General features: G+C 44.7%; 1 protein-coding gene across 3 annotated transcripts in view; it reads left to right on the top strand.

Annotated features, from left to right (window-relative positions):
* LNPK (lunapark, ER junction formation factor) overlaps positions 1-18,814 on the top strand; it is an 88,487-nt gene that overhangs the window by 9,493 nt on the left and 60,180 nt on the right. For 2 of the 3 annotated variants that reach the window (XM_050969046.1, XM_050969048.1), the window contains exons 3-5: positions 126-170; positions 1,805-1,992; positions 12,616-12,674. In XM_050969046.1, the coding sequence (XP_050825003.1) occupies positions 126-170; positions 1,805-1,992; positions 12,616-12,674 (292 nt within the window). The remainder of the gene's footprint in view (positions 1-125; positions 171-1,804; positions 1,993-12,615; positions 12,675-18,814) is intronic. The other variant, XM_050969047.1, reaches the window with a different exon arrangement.

Raw genomic sequence — 18,814 nt, forward strand, 5'->3', positions numbered from 1 at the left:
TTGGTTTTGAATGAAAACATCTGAATCTGTTATCACACATGAGTACTGCTGGCAGTATGTTGTAAATAGAATAACTCAGGTATCACTGTAGAGTTCAATGACAGCTCTTTTCCCTCCCTTTTAAGCAGGCAAAGCCTTTGACAGTAGAAGTGTTGGAGAAAATTGATAAGGTATGTATTTTGCCTTTGCACTATCCCTGTTCTGTTTTCTTTAAAAATAAACATATAACATCTGGGCAGTTGTTTAAAATCATCAAGCTTTTAACAAATATGGGAGAGAGGAGGTTATATACATTTTAATTAGCATTGACAGAACTCAATTTTAACTTTTTTAAGAATTTTGTCATGTCAATGTTTTAAAATTTGTATTTATTTAAATCTTTATAGTTGCAGGAAGTTATGGGCAGAGGATCAGGTAATTATTTAATCTCAGTAGACAGATTCAGAAAGTTAAAGCTTTATAACCATTAAACCACACATTGTCAACATCACATATCAATATATACGAAGTAAATATCATTAAATCAAAATCTAAGCAGTGTTTTTTTACTTTGCCTGTCTATTTTGATTATTATCAATGGAAATAATTTTTTGTTGGTTTGTGTGCATACGATGAAATCAGTGTTAACTGACATTTACTGGTAAAGAAAATCAAATCCTTCCAAACCTAATTGTAATGGAATTAAAATTATAATGGTGCTGATTCCAGACTTGAGCACTGATGTACTAGAGACTTGGAGTTTCAGGAGAAGGAAAACAGAGCAGACCCCCAACATTAAATGATTTTGAACATTAGTACTTCCTTGAGAAATAGCTACATAAGTTATAGTCTAAGTCTACATTTCAACAACTTGTAAAGTGAATGAATGTTAAATTGGCCTGGTTGGAGAATCTAATTAAGGTTAATGGTTAGGCCTTCATTTTTATATTCTCCAGAAAATGTCACTAGAGCAAAGCCCTATTCATTTGGCTCATTCGAAAAGCTTCAATATAGGTTGTTACAACTCTTATTATGGTGGTAAAATAAGACCATGGATGGAATAACTGAAGGGACAGTTCAGTGATCTAGTATGATTCTGGTCAGCATTTGTGAAAGATGTCTGTTCATGGAGCAGTGACCTGTTTTGAAATATCCAGTTGGTATTTTCACTGGCCAAATTAATGAAGGTATGGGTAATCCTGTTACCACTAAAAGTACCAAGCACTGCTAGATCATTCATCCATCTGCCAAAAACCCCAAAACAAAACAGTGTTAAAATATTCAGGACTGTATTATTAATAGGAGGGAGTACTAAAACAGAAATATAGTTCAAGTGGCTGCAATAACTCAGCTTTGTCACAGGAGGAGATGGTACTATTAAAATATAAAAACATATTTTGAAGTTTCACAGATGCCTGTTAAAGCAACAGTACTCAAACTGGACTGCGGAACACTTGGCTGTGAACACAAAAAGCTGCCTGGTCCTATGATGCTGGTTCTCCCCCTGGTTTCCAAGTTATTATATTCCATTAAGACAACTAAAAATACATATATTCTTAATATCACTCTTGAGTTGCTGTAGTTGCCCAAGGAATGTTATCTGCTCATGAAAGAAGGGCAGTTGATCCATGCCACAACCAGTGTTTTAAAGTGTAGTTCATGCTATGAAAACTGTTAGATCTGTTGGACAAACAGTGTCAAGCACAGAAAGCCTGATTGCTTTTGTAATGTTTTCAAATGTCACACTGAAATGCAGAGCCTCAACAAACCTAATAAAGCATCAGTTAACTTCAGCCACTAGTCACTTAAAAATCCTTTATTACAGGAAATCCAGGCATTAGAAGAATTCAGAGAAAAAAATCAGAGGCTACAGAAGCTATGGGTTGGAAGACTACTTCTCTACTCATCAATTCTTTATCTTATTACTTGTTTAATTGTATATTTGTGGTATCTTCCTGATGAATGGACAGCAAGGCTGATTATGATGCTTCCATTTTTTGCATTTCCATTGATGTAAGTAAAATATACCTTTTTCCTAATTGCTGTATCTTTGTTGAAAGGAAGTGGAAAGTGAATATCAGCAGGGGTCTGAATTTGTTTTTGACAATCCTTGAGTTATCACAACTTGCTGGATTTTCCCTTTAAAATAAATCTCAGTAGTTAGGCACATCTTTTTGAGGGAAATGTCTCTGCTAGGTCTGGGTTTGGAGTGGAAAGATTTTTCTGTTGAAAAAGTGTCAACATCTGAAGATGCTTAGCTTATCAGAATGATACTCAATAGAGTTATGTAAATCTGAACAGCTTTAAAATCCGTTTACATTTGGGTTCAAGATCAGTTATACTCCTGTTCTGAGGGTTTTTAAAGTGATATCGTGAACTCAAAATCTAGTCCTTTAAAAAATATTTAAATCATTAGAGTACTGCAGCTACTCCTAAAATTCCTGGACCATTTTTATGGCTTAATATATTATCATTTAAGTTTTTACAAAAATTTCTCACCCTATTGTCTGAAACAGTTGCACAAACAAAATACTTTGTAGGTAGTTGGAATGCTGGAAACTAAAGCTGGAAAAGAGAAATGTTCTGATTTTTCAGTTTACGTACATTTTAGGTGCAACTAACAAAACTATGTGAAAGTTCATGTTGAATTGATTTTTTTTTTTTTTTTAAAAGTTGATTGTGTCCTTTTAACATGGATGAGTCTCACATGAAGAGCTGTTCTACTGGAGTATTCTTGACAGAGTTTTCTTATCGTAGAATGCTGTTAACTCTTTGAATGTGCACTAGGTTTGTTTGAGCTGATTACTTTGCTTGTTAAGTATCTTGTTTTCAATTTTTTGAGTTTAGCTTCAAATTTTACCCCTGCTGGAACTTAGGCTTGACAGGATTTTCACCTTGGATCACCTTTTGTTTGGGAGCAGAGCAGCATGAAGTCTGTTTAGCCTTTTGGGGCTTTAATACAGATATTATAGCACGACTGATTTGTGCAGATTATAGACAACAAAACTACATGCAGAAGTCTCTTAAAATGCTTGTTGCACATGTATTCAAATGTATACTAAATTACTATACAATATTGATGTTCACTTGAAAATGGACATGCATTTCCTGAAATAAAAAGCGTAGACCAATATACATATACAGCAATACACTGACTGAACTGATCTGTAAATGAAGGCTCAAGTAGGCTTTGACAAAAGAGAATGAATAGGTTTTGTTTTTTTCCTCCCTAATAGTATTGTGAAACAGGCTTTTTAGCTAGCCTTCTATTTATGCCAGCCTCTCTCTTATACTCAAATATGGCAAATGAGTATAGAAATGAGTACAGTAACTCCACACTTAACATTGTAGTTATTTTCCTGAAAAATGCAACTTTAAGTGAAACGATGTTAAACGAATCCAATTTTCCCACAAGATCGAATATAAATGTGGGGGGTTAGTTTCCAAGGAAATTTTTTGGGAGCAGACAAAAGGCATTATGTACTGTACTGTACTGTGGTGGGGAGGTGCCCCTGGCTTACCCCGAGGCTCAAGGCTGGGGTTGCGGGGTCTGAGAGGGAGTTAGGGTGTGGGAGGGTGCTCAGGATGGGGAAGGAGGCTCAGGGCTGTGGCAGGCAAGAGGTGCAGACCACTTACCTGGGGCAGCTCCTGTTTGGTGCAGGGGGTGTGCAGGTGGCTCAGCGCAGTGTGGCACCGCCCCCATGGCCGTGATTCTGGGAGCTGTGATTCTGGGAGCTCTCCCCCGGCAAGCAGGGCTACCTTGAATTCAAGGACTTTAGGAGCTGCAGGGCCCTGGGCTAAGGGGACCCCGGGGCCCTGGCCTGCAGCTTTAAAGCCCCTTTTGGAATGTGGCCCTGTGAGCACAGGCTGGAGGACTCAGGAGGAGCAGGGGCAGCCCACTCCCTCCCTCCCAGAAAGTTCTAAGCACCGCCAAACGGGAAGTGCTGGAAGGGAGAGGGAGAAGAGGAGCTTGTGCAGTGCTCCCTTGTAAAGTCAGCCAAACGACGTTATAAAGGAGCATTGCACAACTTTAAGCGAGTAAGTTCCCTAATGGAGCAGCGACGTAACTTCGAAAACAGCGTTAAATTGGAGGGCGTTAAGTGAGGAGTTACTGTATTGCCATTGTTCAAGGGCCTGTCATCTTCTACTACTCTCTGATCTGCTAATGGATCTTTTGTTCTCCTGTTTTTCTAAGTTCAGTACACACTTCATTTTTGAATGATAAGCTTCCATGAGATCCTGGGTCAGGCAACCACCAAGCATATGAATGTTTAAAATTAAATTTAGGCTCTTAAAACTTGGAAGCATGTGTCTGATTTCTCTCAACCCCTTCCCCCCCCCCCCAGTTCCATCCACTTCAGTTTTCTCTGGCAGGTATGAATGGCAAGCAGCTGCCAGCATGCCTTCTCTCTCAGTCAAGAGGTAGACCTATGTTGAATGCCTGGTGCCCTCCAGAACTAACTCTAGAGATTCTTCTTCCTTAAGCAAACTGGAAAATGTCTGCCTCCCCCAGCCTGCAGTCACTCACTAACACTACTGTGTTACAAGATCTGAGTATGTTACTGATGCTGGTACAGTGAGCTAGTAACTGAAGACTTGAGGAAAAACAGTGGCACATAAGAAGGCCTCGCTTCTTGAAACTGCAGTTATTTCCATTCAGAATGATTTTGTCTCATTCCTTCAGCTGAAACTTTAAATAGTTTAATTCTCTGATAATTAAATTGACAAGATTCTTCATTTAACCTTGTAAATTTGAGAGCTGGAGTGGACATTTTATAGTCCTAAAAAAGAGAATTTAGAGTGGAAACTTCAATATTAATAGCACTATCTGATTACTCAACATATAGTACTAGGTGGTGGGGGTTGGGGGAAAGAAACTTCACTTGGGAAAAAATATATAATTGTTAAAGGAAATAATGCTTCTGAGTTTATAGCATACTCTCAAAAACAATTTTAGACCCTATAAACATATGATGCATCATTGTATCATCCCTTTATAGAGAATAGGTGCCACTCACATGACGTATAAGGAATATATCAGCAATCATACTACTTTACAACTATTTTAAAAATAGTTATTAAACCATGAATTTGAAAGTGGAATGTCAGTATAGTATGCTGTTGTTATCCTGTCTCTGTCAATGATTTGTTGTCTGTGACCTTTAGCAGTCACTTCACCTACGTGCCTTGACATCTGCATCTGGAAAATTGAGATAGTAGTTAACTAACTTATCTCTTAGGGATTTTGTGACAATCGTTGCAAGCATTTTAATAATGCTATATATAAATGCTAAGTATGCACTTATTAAACAGTGACATTAATGTGTTGTGTTAAAACATTGTGGAATTTTGCTTATTTTTTGTGATGCTGAACATGATTTTTGGTAACTCTGTGCTTTAACCTCATGTAGACCTCTAATATTTATTATTGGCTTCATTTAATTCTGTGTCTGCCTTTAGATTTTTATATAGTGCCAATGACAAACAGGGTTTTATATAAAATTCTCAGTGAGGCTTGAAAATCTACTTGCCACTAGGGAGTTAGTAGATTTTCCTTACGACAAGCAAGTGTGGCCCTTAAGTTGTGTTTTTGTTGTTGTTGTTTTTTTTTTTAAATAATAGTTTCTAATCCTTATGCCTGAAAGGAGAACCTTATTAATGTAAAATGAATGTAAATCAGTGCAGTTTTTTCTTCCTAAGAGTGCAGATAACCTGCTCCATTGTCTCTGCTAATATTCATAGTCTTATGAAGCAGCAGGATAAAACTGACAAGAGGTGGGTCAGCATCGCTGCTGCTATTCAATTTTACAGGACTCTGACAAGAATAATGTCAGTTTACTCTTCTGCTTGGAAAAAGATTTAATGTAGCAAGTGCACAATAGCTGTTTTCTGTGGACCTTCCTGGTACGACCCCTCCCCATTAACCTCCCAAATCTTCAGTTTTTTGGGTATAACTGGTAAGTCTAGTCCTCAGGTTAGTATATGTCTGATAAATATTTCAAGGAGTAACCTGCAAATGAAATTGTTTGCAGCAGATTACTTGAGCAGCATAGTCCTTGAATTTATAATGTTCTTTTTCGAGTGCTTGCTCATATCCATTCCAATTAGGTGTGCGCGCACTGCATGCACGTTCGTCGGAAGATTTTTACCCTAGCAACACTCGGTGGGTCAGCTGGGCGCCCCCTGGAGTGGCACCACCATGACGCTGGATATATGCCCCTGCCGACCCAATCGCCCCTCAGTTCCTTCTTACCGCCTGTGTCGGTCGTTGGAACAGTGGAGTGCTGTTTCACTGACCTCCACCTCACTAGCTACTCGTAGTTCTCTAGTTATTTTGTTGTGTATATAGTTCAAAGTTATATAGTTATAGTTAGTTTTTATTGTTCATAGTTAGTGTATAGTTAAGAGGTGTTCGGGGATTAGCCCCTTCCCCGCACCTGGTGCCGGGGCCCATGCCCGGTTCACTGGGTTTCAAACCGTGCTCGGCCTATCATAAGCCTGTGCCAACAGGAGATCCACATGACTCCTGCCTTAAGTGCCTCGGAGAATCTCACCTGACAGATAAGTGTCGCATTTGCAAGACTTTTAAGCGGAGAACAAAAAAGGAGCGGGACTTTCGGCTAAAGCGGCTCCTCATGGAGGCGGCTCTTACCCCTCCGCCTTCGGCACCGAGTGCTGGTCAATCGGTGGGCAGAAGCACTTCCTCGCCACCGGACCGCTCCGGAACTGCCAAGGCCTCTCAGCACCAGCCGTCGCCGGCACCAAAGTCGACTCGGCACCTCTCCCTCTCCCCGAGGTCGAGAGAGCCTAAGACTCCTGCTGCTTCTGTGCCACCTGCACCTTAGCCAGAGAGCTTGTCTAAGTCAGATTGCCCGGCACCGATGACGTCGGCACCGTCGATTCCGGTCCCATGAGGGCTGTTGAGTCCGGTGTCTGACAGCTCCCTGGCACGCGCTGTGGTTGAGCTTACTATTCGCTCCACGCCGGAGACATTCTCAACGGCAAGGGATCCGATTGCCATGACAGTCGACGCTGCCTCAACCCCCGGCACCGTTGGTGTGGGTAATACAGTCTATCTGCAAGCCTGCCTTGATAAGACCATCCTCTGTTGGCACAGCAGAGTGGCACCGTTCACGATCACGGTCCCGCAGACTTTCCATGTCCCGTCGGCGCTCCTGACGCCGCTCGCAGTCCTGGTACCGTTCTCTTCCTCTGTACCGGTCGCACTCGCGGCACTGGTCGGTATCCTGTTCGCGGGCCCGCTACTCGCGGCACCGCTCCAGCTCCCGGCACTGCTCCAGGCACCGTGACTCACGTAGCTGCTCCCGACGTCGAGCCTCGAGATCTCGGTCAACCTCCCGGCACTGCTCCGGTCGCAGGTCCCGATCTCGTTCCCGGTACCGATCCCAAGTGCCGATTAGGGCAAGGTCCACTAGAGACAGAGACTCTGCCCAGAGCTTTTCAGCACCTCCACGGCCATCCAGACACGCATCAGATGAGGCGGTGGAAGGAACATCCTCCTCGGACCCTCCTCCAATCAACCTGAGAGCCCATCAGGACCTCCTAAGGAGTGTAGCACTCAATATGAACCTCCAGGTAGAGGAGGTCCCCGGAGGTAGAGGACCCGGTAGTGGACATTCTGTCGGCGGATGCCCCCACTAGAGTGGCCCTACCGTTTATTTGGACCATCCAGGCGAATGCTGATACCATATGGCAGTCCCCAGCCTCTATCCCTCCTGCGGCCAGGGGAGTCGAGCGTAAATATATGGTGCCCTCTAAAGGGTACAAGTACTTGTATGTCCATCCTCCTCCCTGCTCACTAGTCGTCCAGTCTGTTAATGAGAGGGAATGCTATGGCCAGCAGGTGCCAGCCCCAAAATCGAAGGAGGCTAGGCGAATGGACCTACTCGGCCACAAGGTGTACTCGGCAGGGGCCCTACAGCTCCGGGTGGCAAATCAACAAGCCTTGCTTAGCTGCTATAATTATAACACCTGGGTGGCGGTGGGTAAGTTTATGGAGCTTCTCCCTCAAGGCTCCCACCAAGAGTTCGCTGCCCTCTTGGAGGAAGGGAAAAAGGTGGCCAGAACTTCCCTCCAGGCCTCGTTGGATGCAACAGACTCAGCAGCCAGGACTCTGGCCTCAGGTGTTGCCATGAGGCACATCTCATGGCTTCAGGTTTCAAACCTCCCACTGGAGCTGCAGTATACCATTCAGGACTTACCATTTGATGGTAAAGGCCTCTTCTCGGAAAAGACTGACCCCAGGCTTCAAAGCCTGAAGGACAACAGGGTCATAATGCGCCCTCTCAGCATGCATACGCTGGTGACCCAACGCAGGCCTTTCCGTCCCCAGCCTCACCGCCCATACTCTGTGCCTAGACAAAGACAGGACTTTGGCAGGCGGCGCGGCCGAGATGGTCGCAGACGACCGTCAGGACCCTAAGGGGGCCAAAAACAAGGTCCCTCGAAACCACCACCGGGACCAAAGACGAACTTTTGAAGGTGCGCCCGAGGGCAGCGTACCAGTTACAGGCCAGGATCCCTCTCCTCCCTTCTCCAGCCATCTCTCCTACTTCTTCCCGGCGTGGTCCCAGTTAACTGCAGATCGCTGGGTCCTACGCACGGTGGAGTATGGGTACCACCTCCAATTTATTTGAACCCCGTCCGCCCACCCTCCAACCCTGTCCCTCTTCAGGGACCCCTCTCACGAGCAATTCCTCTTACAAGCGATGCAGATGCTCCTTGCCATAGGAGCTATAGAGGAGGTACCGATGGACAAAAGGGGTAAGGGGTTTTACTCCCATTTATTTCCTAATCCCCAAGTCGAAGGGAGGTCTCAGACCTATCCTAGATCTGCGAGGGCTCAACCAGTTTATGATAAAGTGAAGTTCCGCATGGTATCCCTGGAGACCATTATCCCGTCCTTGGATCCTGGAGACTGGTATGCCGCCCTCGATATGAAGGACGCGTACTTTCACATCGCCATCTTTCCTCCGCACAGGAGATACCTCTGCTTTGTAGACAACCGTCAGCACTTCCAGTTTACGGTCCTGCCGTTTTGGCCTTTCTACAGCCCCAAGGGTATTTACAAAATGTATGGCCGTAGTCGCCACCTACCTCCGCTGACATCGGATACACTTTTTTCCATATCTGGACGTTTGGCTCATCCGAGGAGCCTCTGAGACACAAGTCACTCAGCATGTGGGCATCGTCAAGGACCTATTCACACGTCTAGGCCTGATGATCGATATAGAAAAATCCAGTCTGGTTCCCACGCAGAGGTTAGACTTCATAGGAGCTATCCTGGACTCCAGTCTAGCCAGAGCCTGCTTACCACAGCCGCGGTTTCAGGCGATGGCAACAATCATCTGAGGTCTACAGAATTTCCCGACGACCTCGGCTCGCACTTGTCTCGGTCTCCTGGGTCACATGGCTGCCTGCAGGTTTGTAACTAAACACACCAGGCTTTGCCTCTGTCCTCTCCAAGTTTGGCTCAACTCGGTATGCCGCCCGGGCAGGAACCTGATAGACACGATAGTCGCCATTCCCCCGAGCACCCTAGGCTCCCTAGAATGGTGGCCAGCTCCCTCCCTGGTGTGTGCAGGGATGCCGTTCCATCCGCCCCAACCCTCAATCTCCCTGACGAAGGACGCATCATCTTTCGGCTGGGATGCTCACCTCAGTCACCTTCGTACTCAAGGCCTTTGGTCTTCTCAGGAGCTGGCATTACACATAAATATCCAAGAACTGAGAGCAGTCTGCCTGACCTGCCAGGTGTTCCAGCAACAGTTGCGTGGCCGTTGTGTTGTCTGTAAACACTGAGACACAAGTGCCATGTACTGCATAAACAAACAGGGAGGGACATGGTCCTCCCCCTTTGTCAGGAGGCCATCCAACTCTGGGACTTTTGCATAGCCCACTCGATAGATCTGGTAGCTTCCTTTCTCCCAGGTGTTCAGAACACCCTGGCGGATCGACTCAACAGGTCTTTCCTGTCTCATGAGTGGTCGATCCGCCCGGACGTTATGCATTCTGTTTTCCAGAAGTGGGGATTTCCCCACATAGACCTGTTCGCTTCCCGCGAGAACAGGAAATGCCAGATGTTGTGCTCCTTCCAAGGTCTCTCCCCGGGATCGATCTCGGACGCTTTCCTGATGCCGTGGAAGAGCCAGCTCCTTTATGCCTTCCCACCGTTCCCGCTGGTTCACAAGGTCCTGCTGAAACTCCACAGGGACAGAGCGCGCATCATCATGATCGCTCCAGCGTGGCCCAGGCAGCACTGGTACACCACGTTGCTCGACCTGTCGATAGCCAACCCAATTACCCTGCCGCTCCACCCAGACCTCATAACTCAGGACCACGGCAGGCTTTGCCACCTGGACCTGCAGGCTCTTCACCTCACGGCGTGGCTGCTGCGTGGCTAAACCAGTCAGTTACGTTGCTCTGAATCAGTATGACAAGTTCTCCTGGGTAGCAGGAAGCCTTCCACCCGGTCAATGTACCTGGCCAAGTGGAAGCGTTTCTCCTGCTGGTGCAAAACGCTTAATCTTACTCCCACTGAGATCTCTATTTTGGACTACCTCTGGTCTCTCAAACAGCAGGGTCTAGCAGTATCCTCACTGAGGGTACACTTGGCAGCCATCTCTATCTTCCACACAGGCGAAGGTGGTCGTTCCGTGTTCTCACACACTATATGGTTTCGAGGTTCCTCAAGAGCTTGGAGTGCTTATACCCTCAAGTACGCCGCCCAGCCCCGACCTGGGACCTCAACCTGGTTTTAACCAGACTTATGTCTCCCCCATTCGAGCCGTTAGCAACCTGCTCGCTGCTATACCTGTCTTGGAAGACAGCTTTCCTTGTAGCCATTACATCGGCCAGACGAGTCTCCGAGCTTAGGGCTCTTACGGTGGATCTGCCATACACTGTGTTTCAGAAAGACAAGGTGCAGTTGTGATCACACCCGGCTTTCCTCCCTAAGGTAGTTTCGGCCTTTCGTGTTAACCAGGACATCTTTCTCCCGGTCTTCTTCCCGAAGCCACACTCAACGTGACGGGAGCAACAGTTGCACTCCCTGGACGTCCGTAGAGCACTCGTATTTTATATTGAGCGGACAAAACCGTTTCGTAAAATGCTCCAACTCTTTGTCGTGGTAGCAGACCGAAGGAAAAGCCTACCTGTTTCCTTCACAGGATCTCATCTTGGGTGACGGCGTGCATCCGCACTTGTTATGATTTGGCTCGTATTTCCCCAAGCCACATCACCGCGCATTCTAGCAGGGCTCAGGCTTCAACTGCCGCCTTCCTGGCTCATGTACCTATCCAGGAGATATGTCGCACAGCTACCTGGTCCTCGGTCCACACCTTTGCTTCGCATTATGCTCTGGTTCAACAGTCGAGATGATGCAGCCTTTGGCTCAGCAGTTTTGCATTCTGCCACATCTCACTCCGACCCCACCGCCTAGGTAGGGCTTGGGAATCACCTAACTGGAATGGATATGAGCAAGCACTCGAAGAAGAAAAGACGGTTACTCACCTTTGTAACTGTTGTTCTTTGAGATGTGTTGCTCATATCCATTCCAACCCCCCCCCCCTTCCCCACTGTTGGAGTAGCTGGCAAGAAGGAACTGAGGGGTGGTTGAGTCGGCAGGGGTATATATCCGGCACCACTCCAGGGTGCGCCCAGCTGACCCACCGAGTGTTGCTTGGGTAAAAATCTTCCGACAAACGTGCTCGCAGCGCGCGCACAGCTAACTGGAATGGATATGAGCAACACATCTCGAAGAACAACAGTTACAAAGGTGAGTAACCATCTTTTTCTACATGAAAATCAATCATTGCTTGAATCCTTACATATTATAATATGTGACTAAATATGCGTCAGTAGTTTATTTTTAAAATTCTTACTATTATACGTTTTATTGCTTTACTTTTGGAGGGTATATATTAAAACTTCCCCATGAAATACGACATTGCCATTGTGGCTGCTTCTTCTTTAGCTCTTCACATAGAAATAATTTGTTTCATTATATTTTAAAAGAAACATTACTGATTTTATGTAAATCAGTGCTGTGATGGGAGGAAATGCTGGAGCATCATTCATAACTTCCCACTTTTTAATATATTTGTGAAGATTTTCACTATTTTCTGCGTAGTTGCTAAGGATGCTTTCCTTGAAGGAAGTGATTATAGATAATCTACTTTGAAAACTAGGTGTTACAAGTAAGGTGACCAGATGTCCTGATTTTATAGGGACAGTCCTGATTTTTGGGTCTTTTTCTTATATAGGCTCCTATTATGCCCATCCCCTGTCCTAATTTTTCATACTTGCTGTCTGGTCACCCTAGTTACAAGGGAAATGTGACCTAGGAGTAATGTTTTTTTTCTGTTGGTGTCCTTTGCAACATTTGCAAGAGATGTTGGAGGGGAACAATGCCATCTTTTTGTGAAAGTGTTTGATGCTAGCTGTTCTGTGAAGCTTGAGTTTCTATTAAACCTTCAGAATAGGCTACTTGTAAACCATTTTGGAGGAGTGCTAGTCACTCCATAATTGGGGTGTAATTAGCTTCCCATTACAAATTCATTTATTTTCAGTTTTTATTAGTCTTAATGTAAAATAACTTCTTTTTTCCCCCCACAGAATCTGGTTTATAAGAACAGTACTCATTTTCTTCTTTTCCAAAAGAACAGAAAGAAACAGTAAGTATCTTTTCAGTCTATTTCAAATCCTGTGGAACTAATTAGTAGGAGTGAGACTCAGTATAATGGTACACAGGTACTTGTATTAACTTTCAGGAGAGGAATGATGACCTCTTGGTTGAGGCACAGAACTGGGACTTGGTAGACTTTTAAATTCTGTTTCTGCCACTTACGTCCTTGGAAAGTCCTTAATCTCTTTTCTTCCCATCTATAGAATGGCAATACCCTGCCATAGAGAGGTGTTGTGAAGTGTAATAGATCAATGCAGGGGCCTTCAGCACTGGTGCACCTTGATCCTTCTTATTCTCTGCCTGCGGCGTACAATAGTCCAATCTCCTTCAGGTTTCATTTACTTTTGAGATAAGAATACATGATCTAGTGTTCCCTTCTGGCCTTAAACTCTCTGACTTTATGTGAGAGACTCATATGGCCCCCTGACTAGAATATAAGCTCGATTGAATATAGGCTTCAAAAAAGTTACTGCAAGTACTCTGGCAGTATTTTGACTGTCTTAACTTTCTCATGCTGTGAGTAAGGGCAGAGACTGTTTGTATGAAATAAATTCTGTTGTCCTTCTTTTGAAGAGACTACTGCAGTCGTCGTCGTTGTTTGTAGCACGGCTGTAATGGTATGCTGTTAAAAAGCGGCAGGTTCTTCTAAATGGAAAAGTGAGACAGACAAGCATCATTTTCTTGATGCAATATTAATATGTTGTCCTTTTGAGAGCTGCCTATCCACTGCAATGGGAATTCCTGATTTTTTTTTTTCAAAAGTAGTACAGATAAGTGGCATGAGAATAATGCAGAATGTTCAAAAGGGATGGCCAGAGTTCTAATAAAAGGATAAATTCTAAGGCAAAATTTAAAAACAGGCATTTGTGGTGGCGGGTCTGTCCATAGCATTTGGAATTCATGAAGAGACCTCTTCATTAAAGGCGAGATTGTCTTCAACACTCCTTACTGACGTATGCAAAACATGTAAAGAGAATTCAGATTTGGCTCTGTGTCTTATGACTCAAAAGGAGATTCAAGGGCATAACGAGTGGGGTCCCACAGGGATCGGTTCTGGGTCTGGTTCTGTTCAATATCTTCATCAATGATTTAGATAATGGCAAAGGGAGCACACTTATAAAGTTTGCGGATGATACCAAGCTGGATAGGATTAAAATTCAAAATGATCTGGACAAACTGGAAAAATGGCCTGAAGTCAACAGGATGAAATTCAATAAGGACAAATGCAGAGTACTCCACTTAGGAAGGAACGATCAGTTGCACACATACAAAATGGGAAATGACTGCCTAGGAAAGAGTGCTGCGGAAAGGGATCTGGGGGTCATAGTGGATCACAAGCTAAATATGAGTCAACAGTGTAACACTGTTGCAAAAAAACCAAATATCATTCTGGGATATATTAGCAGGAGTATTGTAAGCAAGACACAATAAGTTGTTCTTCCGCTCTACTCTGTGCTGATGAGGCCTCAACTAGAGTATTGTCCAGGTCTGGGCGCCAAATTTCAGGAAAGGTGTGGACAAATTGGAGAAAGTCCAGAGAAGAGCAACAAAGACGATTAAAGGTTTAGAAAACATGACCTATGAGGAAAGATTGAAAAAATTGAGTTTGTTTAGTCTGGTAAAGAGAAGACTGAGAGGGGACATAAGTTTTCAAGTACTTAAAAGGTTGTTACGAGGAGGAGGGAGAAAACTGTTGTTCTTAACCTGTAAGGATAGGACAAGAAACAATGGACTTAAATTGCAGCAGGGGCGGTTAGGGTTGGACACTAGGAAAAACATTGTAACTTTCAGAGTGGTTAAGTACTGGAATAAATTGCCTATGGAGGTTGCGGAATGTCCATCATTGGGGATTTTTAAGAGCAGGTTGGACAAACACCTGTGAGGGATGGTATAGATAATGCTTAGTCCTGCCTCAAGTGCAGGGGACTGGACTAGATGACCTCTCGAGGTCCCTTCCAGTTCTATGATTCTGTTTTAAAAATACTGTAGTGCTCATTGGGGCTGCAGTTTAAGACCACTGGGAAGTTGCACTTGGTGAAGAATGTAGCTGCTTGTCTGTTATATAGTATTAACTACTAGAACATTTTTCCAATTGTTCAAATGTACTGGCATCATATTGCTTCTGGGTGCAGTTTGAGTTGTTGTCATTGATCCGTAGTTCTTAAATGATGTGGGCTATCTGGGAGGCTGCGTCTCTAGTAATTTGCTGTGGCAGTCAAATTCAGTGATGATGTGTGTGTGATCATGGTGCCTGGAGGGGTCATACTGAGAATGCTTTCTCAGTGCAGACGGCAAGGAATAGAGCAAACAATCTCCAAAACTGGTGGTTTATTCTATAATTAGATTCACTAAGCCAGTAGCCAAATAGCTTTTGTAATATCACACTGGTTACCAAGAAGCCAAAATACAACTCCCCCTTTAAGCAATCCACCCTTTGGCTCCTATCCAGACAGCCAAGTCTAATATAGTGAGATTACTGAAAACTGTATTTACCATACATAGTCCTACCAATTCCAGAAGACTGGACACATTGCCCGCCAAGTCAATGAATATTTCAGATCTCGCCCAAATACATTCTTACAGCCAATCCTTATTAACTAGATCTAAGACTTATTACTAAAAGAAGAGAGTTGTATATAGTTCAATATACATACAAATGTGTATAAAAACCTTATGTTTGTTTCATAGCAGAGACAGTGAGACTGCTGATTTGTAAAAGTCTTTCTTTTTAAAATTAATGTAAAATTAATAATGCTTATTATAGTCCAATAGGCAGTCCAAGTGCAGAGTTTCCTTCCATGAGAATTCCAGGGTGAACACAGAGTAAATCTAGAGGCCTCAGAGGTCTTGTGGCTTAGACATGCCCTGTCAAAGTTTAAGCAGATGTGAGATTAAAAAGGATCAGGCCCAAAGCTTCCTTTATAGTTCTTTAGCAGGCTGATAGCTTCTTGACAGCAATCGTCACAGAAGGGCCTTCCTTCAATGAAGACTAGGTAACGTATATTGTTGCTTTGAAGCTAATCTTATGCTTCCTATGCATACATAGGTAACTATTTGTATTAATTAATATAGGGCAATTAACCATTCAGACTATAAAGACAGTTCATTATGGCATAGACAGTGTAAGCTGAAGACAAAGTAAATAACATTTAGTTCCTACAATATCTTCTATATTATATCTTTGGTCTTTGATTCAGTAGAATACAGTAACATCACTAAAAGATAAACAGGATTTTAGCATCTACAAACTAATTAGATCACATTATTAAACTTCTAATGATGTAGGTAAACACAGTCAAATCACAGTTAGTATCTACTCTTGATTCTACAACAATACAGGCAAACATGTTAAAGATTCAAGTCTACTTAACATGGCTTTGATAACTATCTACAAGAACTGACCCTGTTTACCATTCAGTGCCTCCTGTTAAGTTGTTATGGGTCTTACACCAGTTCACTAATCTGTCAGTGTGTGAGCAATATTTAATCATTTGGGGGCTATATGACTCTGGAAACTACTCCTCCCAGCTGGCCCAACAGTGGGTTTCTAGGCCTTGCAGCATACCTATCAAGGTTACTGGATTGGTCATAGCTGTCTCTTTGTATAAATTGTTTTAAATTATGTACGTATGCCCAATTAAATACATTTGTGGTGCATGTTATAAATTAACAAATAAAATCTCTTTGCCTTGATGAAAAGCCTACTAAATCAGCAAGAATTGAAATGTTTGTCTGAGAACACAAACACTAATGTAAACTATTAAATTTTGAATAAGAATTTATAGATAATGCAAACTTATTCCAGTCTTCTTCTTTTATGAATTTGCGATGGCCTAAATCAGGGGTAGGCAACCTATGGCATGCGTGCCAAAGGTGGCATGTGAGCTGATTTTCAGTGGCACTCATACTGCCTGGGTCCTGGCCACTAGTCTGGGCTGCTCTGCATTTTTATTTAATTTTAAATGAAGCTTCTTAAACATTTTAAAAACCTTATTTACTTTACATAGAACAATAGTTCAGTTATGGATTATAGACTCATAGAAAGAGACCTTCTAAAAACGTTGAAATGTATTACTGGCACATGAAACCTTAAATTAGAGTGAATAAATGAAAATTTGGCACCTCGCTTCCGAAAGGTTGCCGACTCCTGGCCTAAATAATGGTTATGTAATTCCATAATTTTAGTTTTCTTCACTATAGCCTTTTCTCACTTATGGACTATCTTTGTGAAAAACTGATGCTGACAAAATAAATTTTGAGCCCACAAAATGAGCTGTACCGAGGAAGCTGTTAAATAACACTAAGGGCGGAAAAATAACTGTAAATACTTTTGTATTTTTTTGCTTGTTAGAATGCATTGTTCAACTATAAAGGAGGTAGCAGAGAATTGCTAGTATCCAGGGAATTCATTCTGGCTTATTACAGTGAGTTTTCCATAAGTACTGAACTACTTGTATTGACTTTCAGGAAAAATCCCACATGCATTTGACTTAATTTTTTTTCTCTTAGAGATAAAGGTTAGATGTTGAGCTTACTGGCTGTAACACTGTCCCTTCTATTCTGTAGTAATGAGATGATCTTCTGGTAGTCATATCTTCTCTTATAAAACTGGGGTTTTGTTGTATTTTGGAAATGCTGTCAGGATGAAATATATAGATCCCATTGATAAGTTTGGAAATGATCTAATATTTGCAACTAGCATGCATGAGACTTGCATAAAATATATTAGAGCAGGGGTCTCAAACTCAGATGACCACGGGGGCCACATGCGTACTAGTACATTGGCCCGAGGGCCACACTACTGACCTCTAACCCCCCACCCCCATCAGCCCTGCCCCCACTCCACCCCTTCCATGAGGCCCAGCCCTGCACCCATTCCAACCCCTTCCCCAAAATCTCCACCCCAACTCTACCCCCTCCCTGCCCCCAGGGGATGCAGGAGGGGTGTGGGGTGTGGCAGGGGCTCAGGGCAGTGAGTTGGGGTGTGGGGTGCAGGAGGGGTGAGGCAGTGGGTTGGGGTGCAGGAGGGCTGAGGGGTATGGCGGGGGTCGGGGTGCAGGAGGGGGACAGCAGGGGGCTCAGGGCAGGGGGTCAGGTGCAGGGTGTGGCAGGCGGCTCAGGGAAGGGAGTTGGGATGCAGGAGGGGTGCAGCAGGGGGCTCAGGGCAGGAGGGCAAGGTAAAGGGTACGGCAGGGGGCTGGAGTGTGGCTGGCTCAGGGCAGTGAGTTGGGGTGTAGGAGGGGTGTGACAGGGGGGTCAGGGTGCAGCAGGGGGCTCAGGGCAGAGGGTTCCACCACAAGAGGGGTTCAGGGGGCGGGATCTGGCCCAACAGGCACCGGGGGCAGGGCAGGGTTCTTGCCTGCCTGCCTTGCCCCCATGCCGCTCCGGGAAGCAGCTGGAACGTGGGGGAGCAGGGGCACAGGGGTGAGTGTGTTGCTGTTGCTTCAGGCACCACCCCCAGCAGCTCCCATTGGCTGGGAATGGGGAACCGCAGCCAATGGGAGCTGCTGGGGCGGTGCCTGAAGCAATATCAACCCACCCCTGCGCCTCTCCTCCCCCAGGTTCTGTCCGCTTCCCAGAGTGGCGTGGGGACAGGCAGGCAGGGAGCCTAGCCTGCCCTGCCCTGCCCTGCCACCGGTGCGCGTTGATCTGGAGCTGGTCTAGGTAAACGCTGGGGGAGGGCGGGGGGCCCGCGAGGAGCTCATGAGCCGCAGAAAATAACCTCGCGGGCCGCATGTTTGAGACCCCTGTATTAAATGGTGAGAGAGACAAACTTTGCTAAACACTAAAAATCATGGACTGAATAGAGACGCTGGATTTGTGGCTTATTACAACAATCTGTAATCCACTAACCCAGTGGTCCCCAATCTTTTCCGGATGTCAGGCTCCGAACAACGAGCCACCGAAGACCGTGGCCAGCAGACAAGCATCCGCTGAGAAGCAGCAACGTCAAGAGGCATCGCCGCCAAAGCATCATCATCAAGAGGTGTCGCCGCCGAAATGCTTCCAAAAATCAGTGGCATTTTGGCAGCGGCGCCTCTTGATTATGCCGCGTTTTGGCGGATGCTTGTCCATCGGCCAGTATACAGCGCACATAGATGCCCTGGTGGCTGCCACTGCACCTGTGGG

Source organism: Gopherus flavomarginatus, chromosome 10 (assembly GCF_025201925.1).
Source record: "Gopherus flavomarginatus isolate rGopFla2 chromosome 10, rGopFla2.mat.asm, whole genome shotgun sequence".
Lineage (NCBI taxonomy): Eukaryota > Metazoa > Chordata > Testudines > Testudinidae > Gopherus > Gopherus flavomarginatus.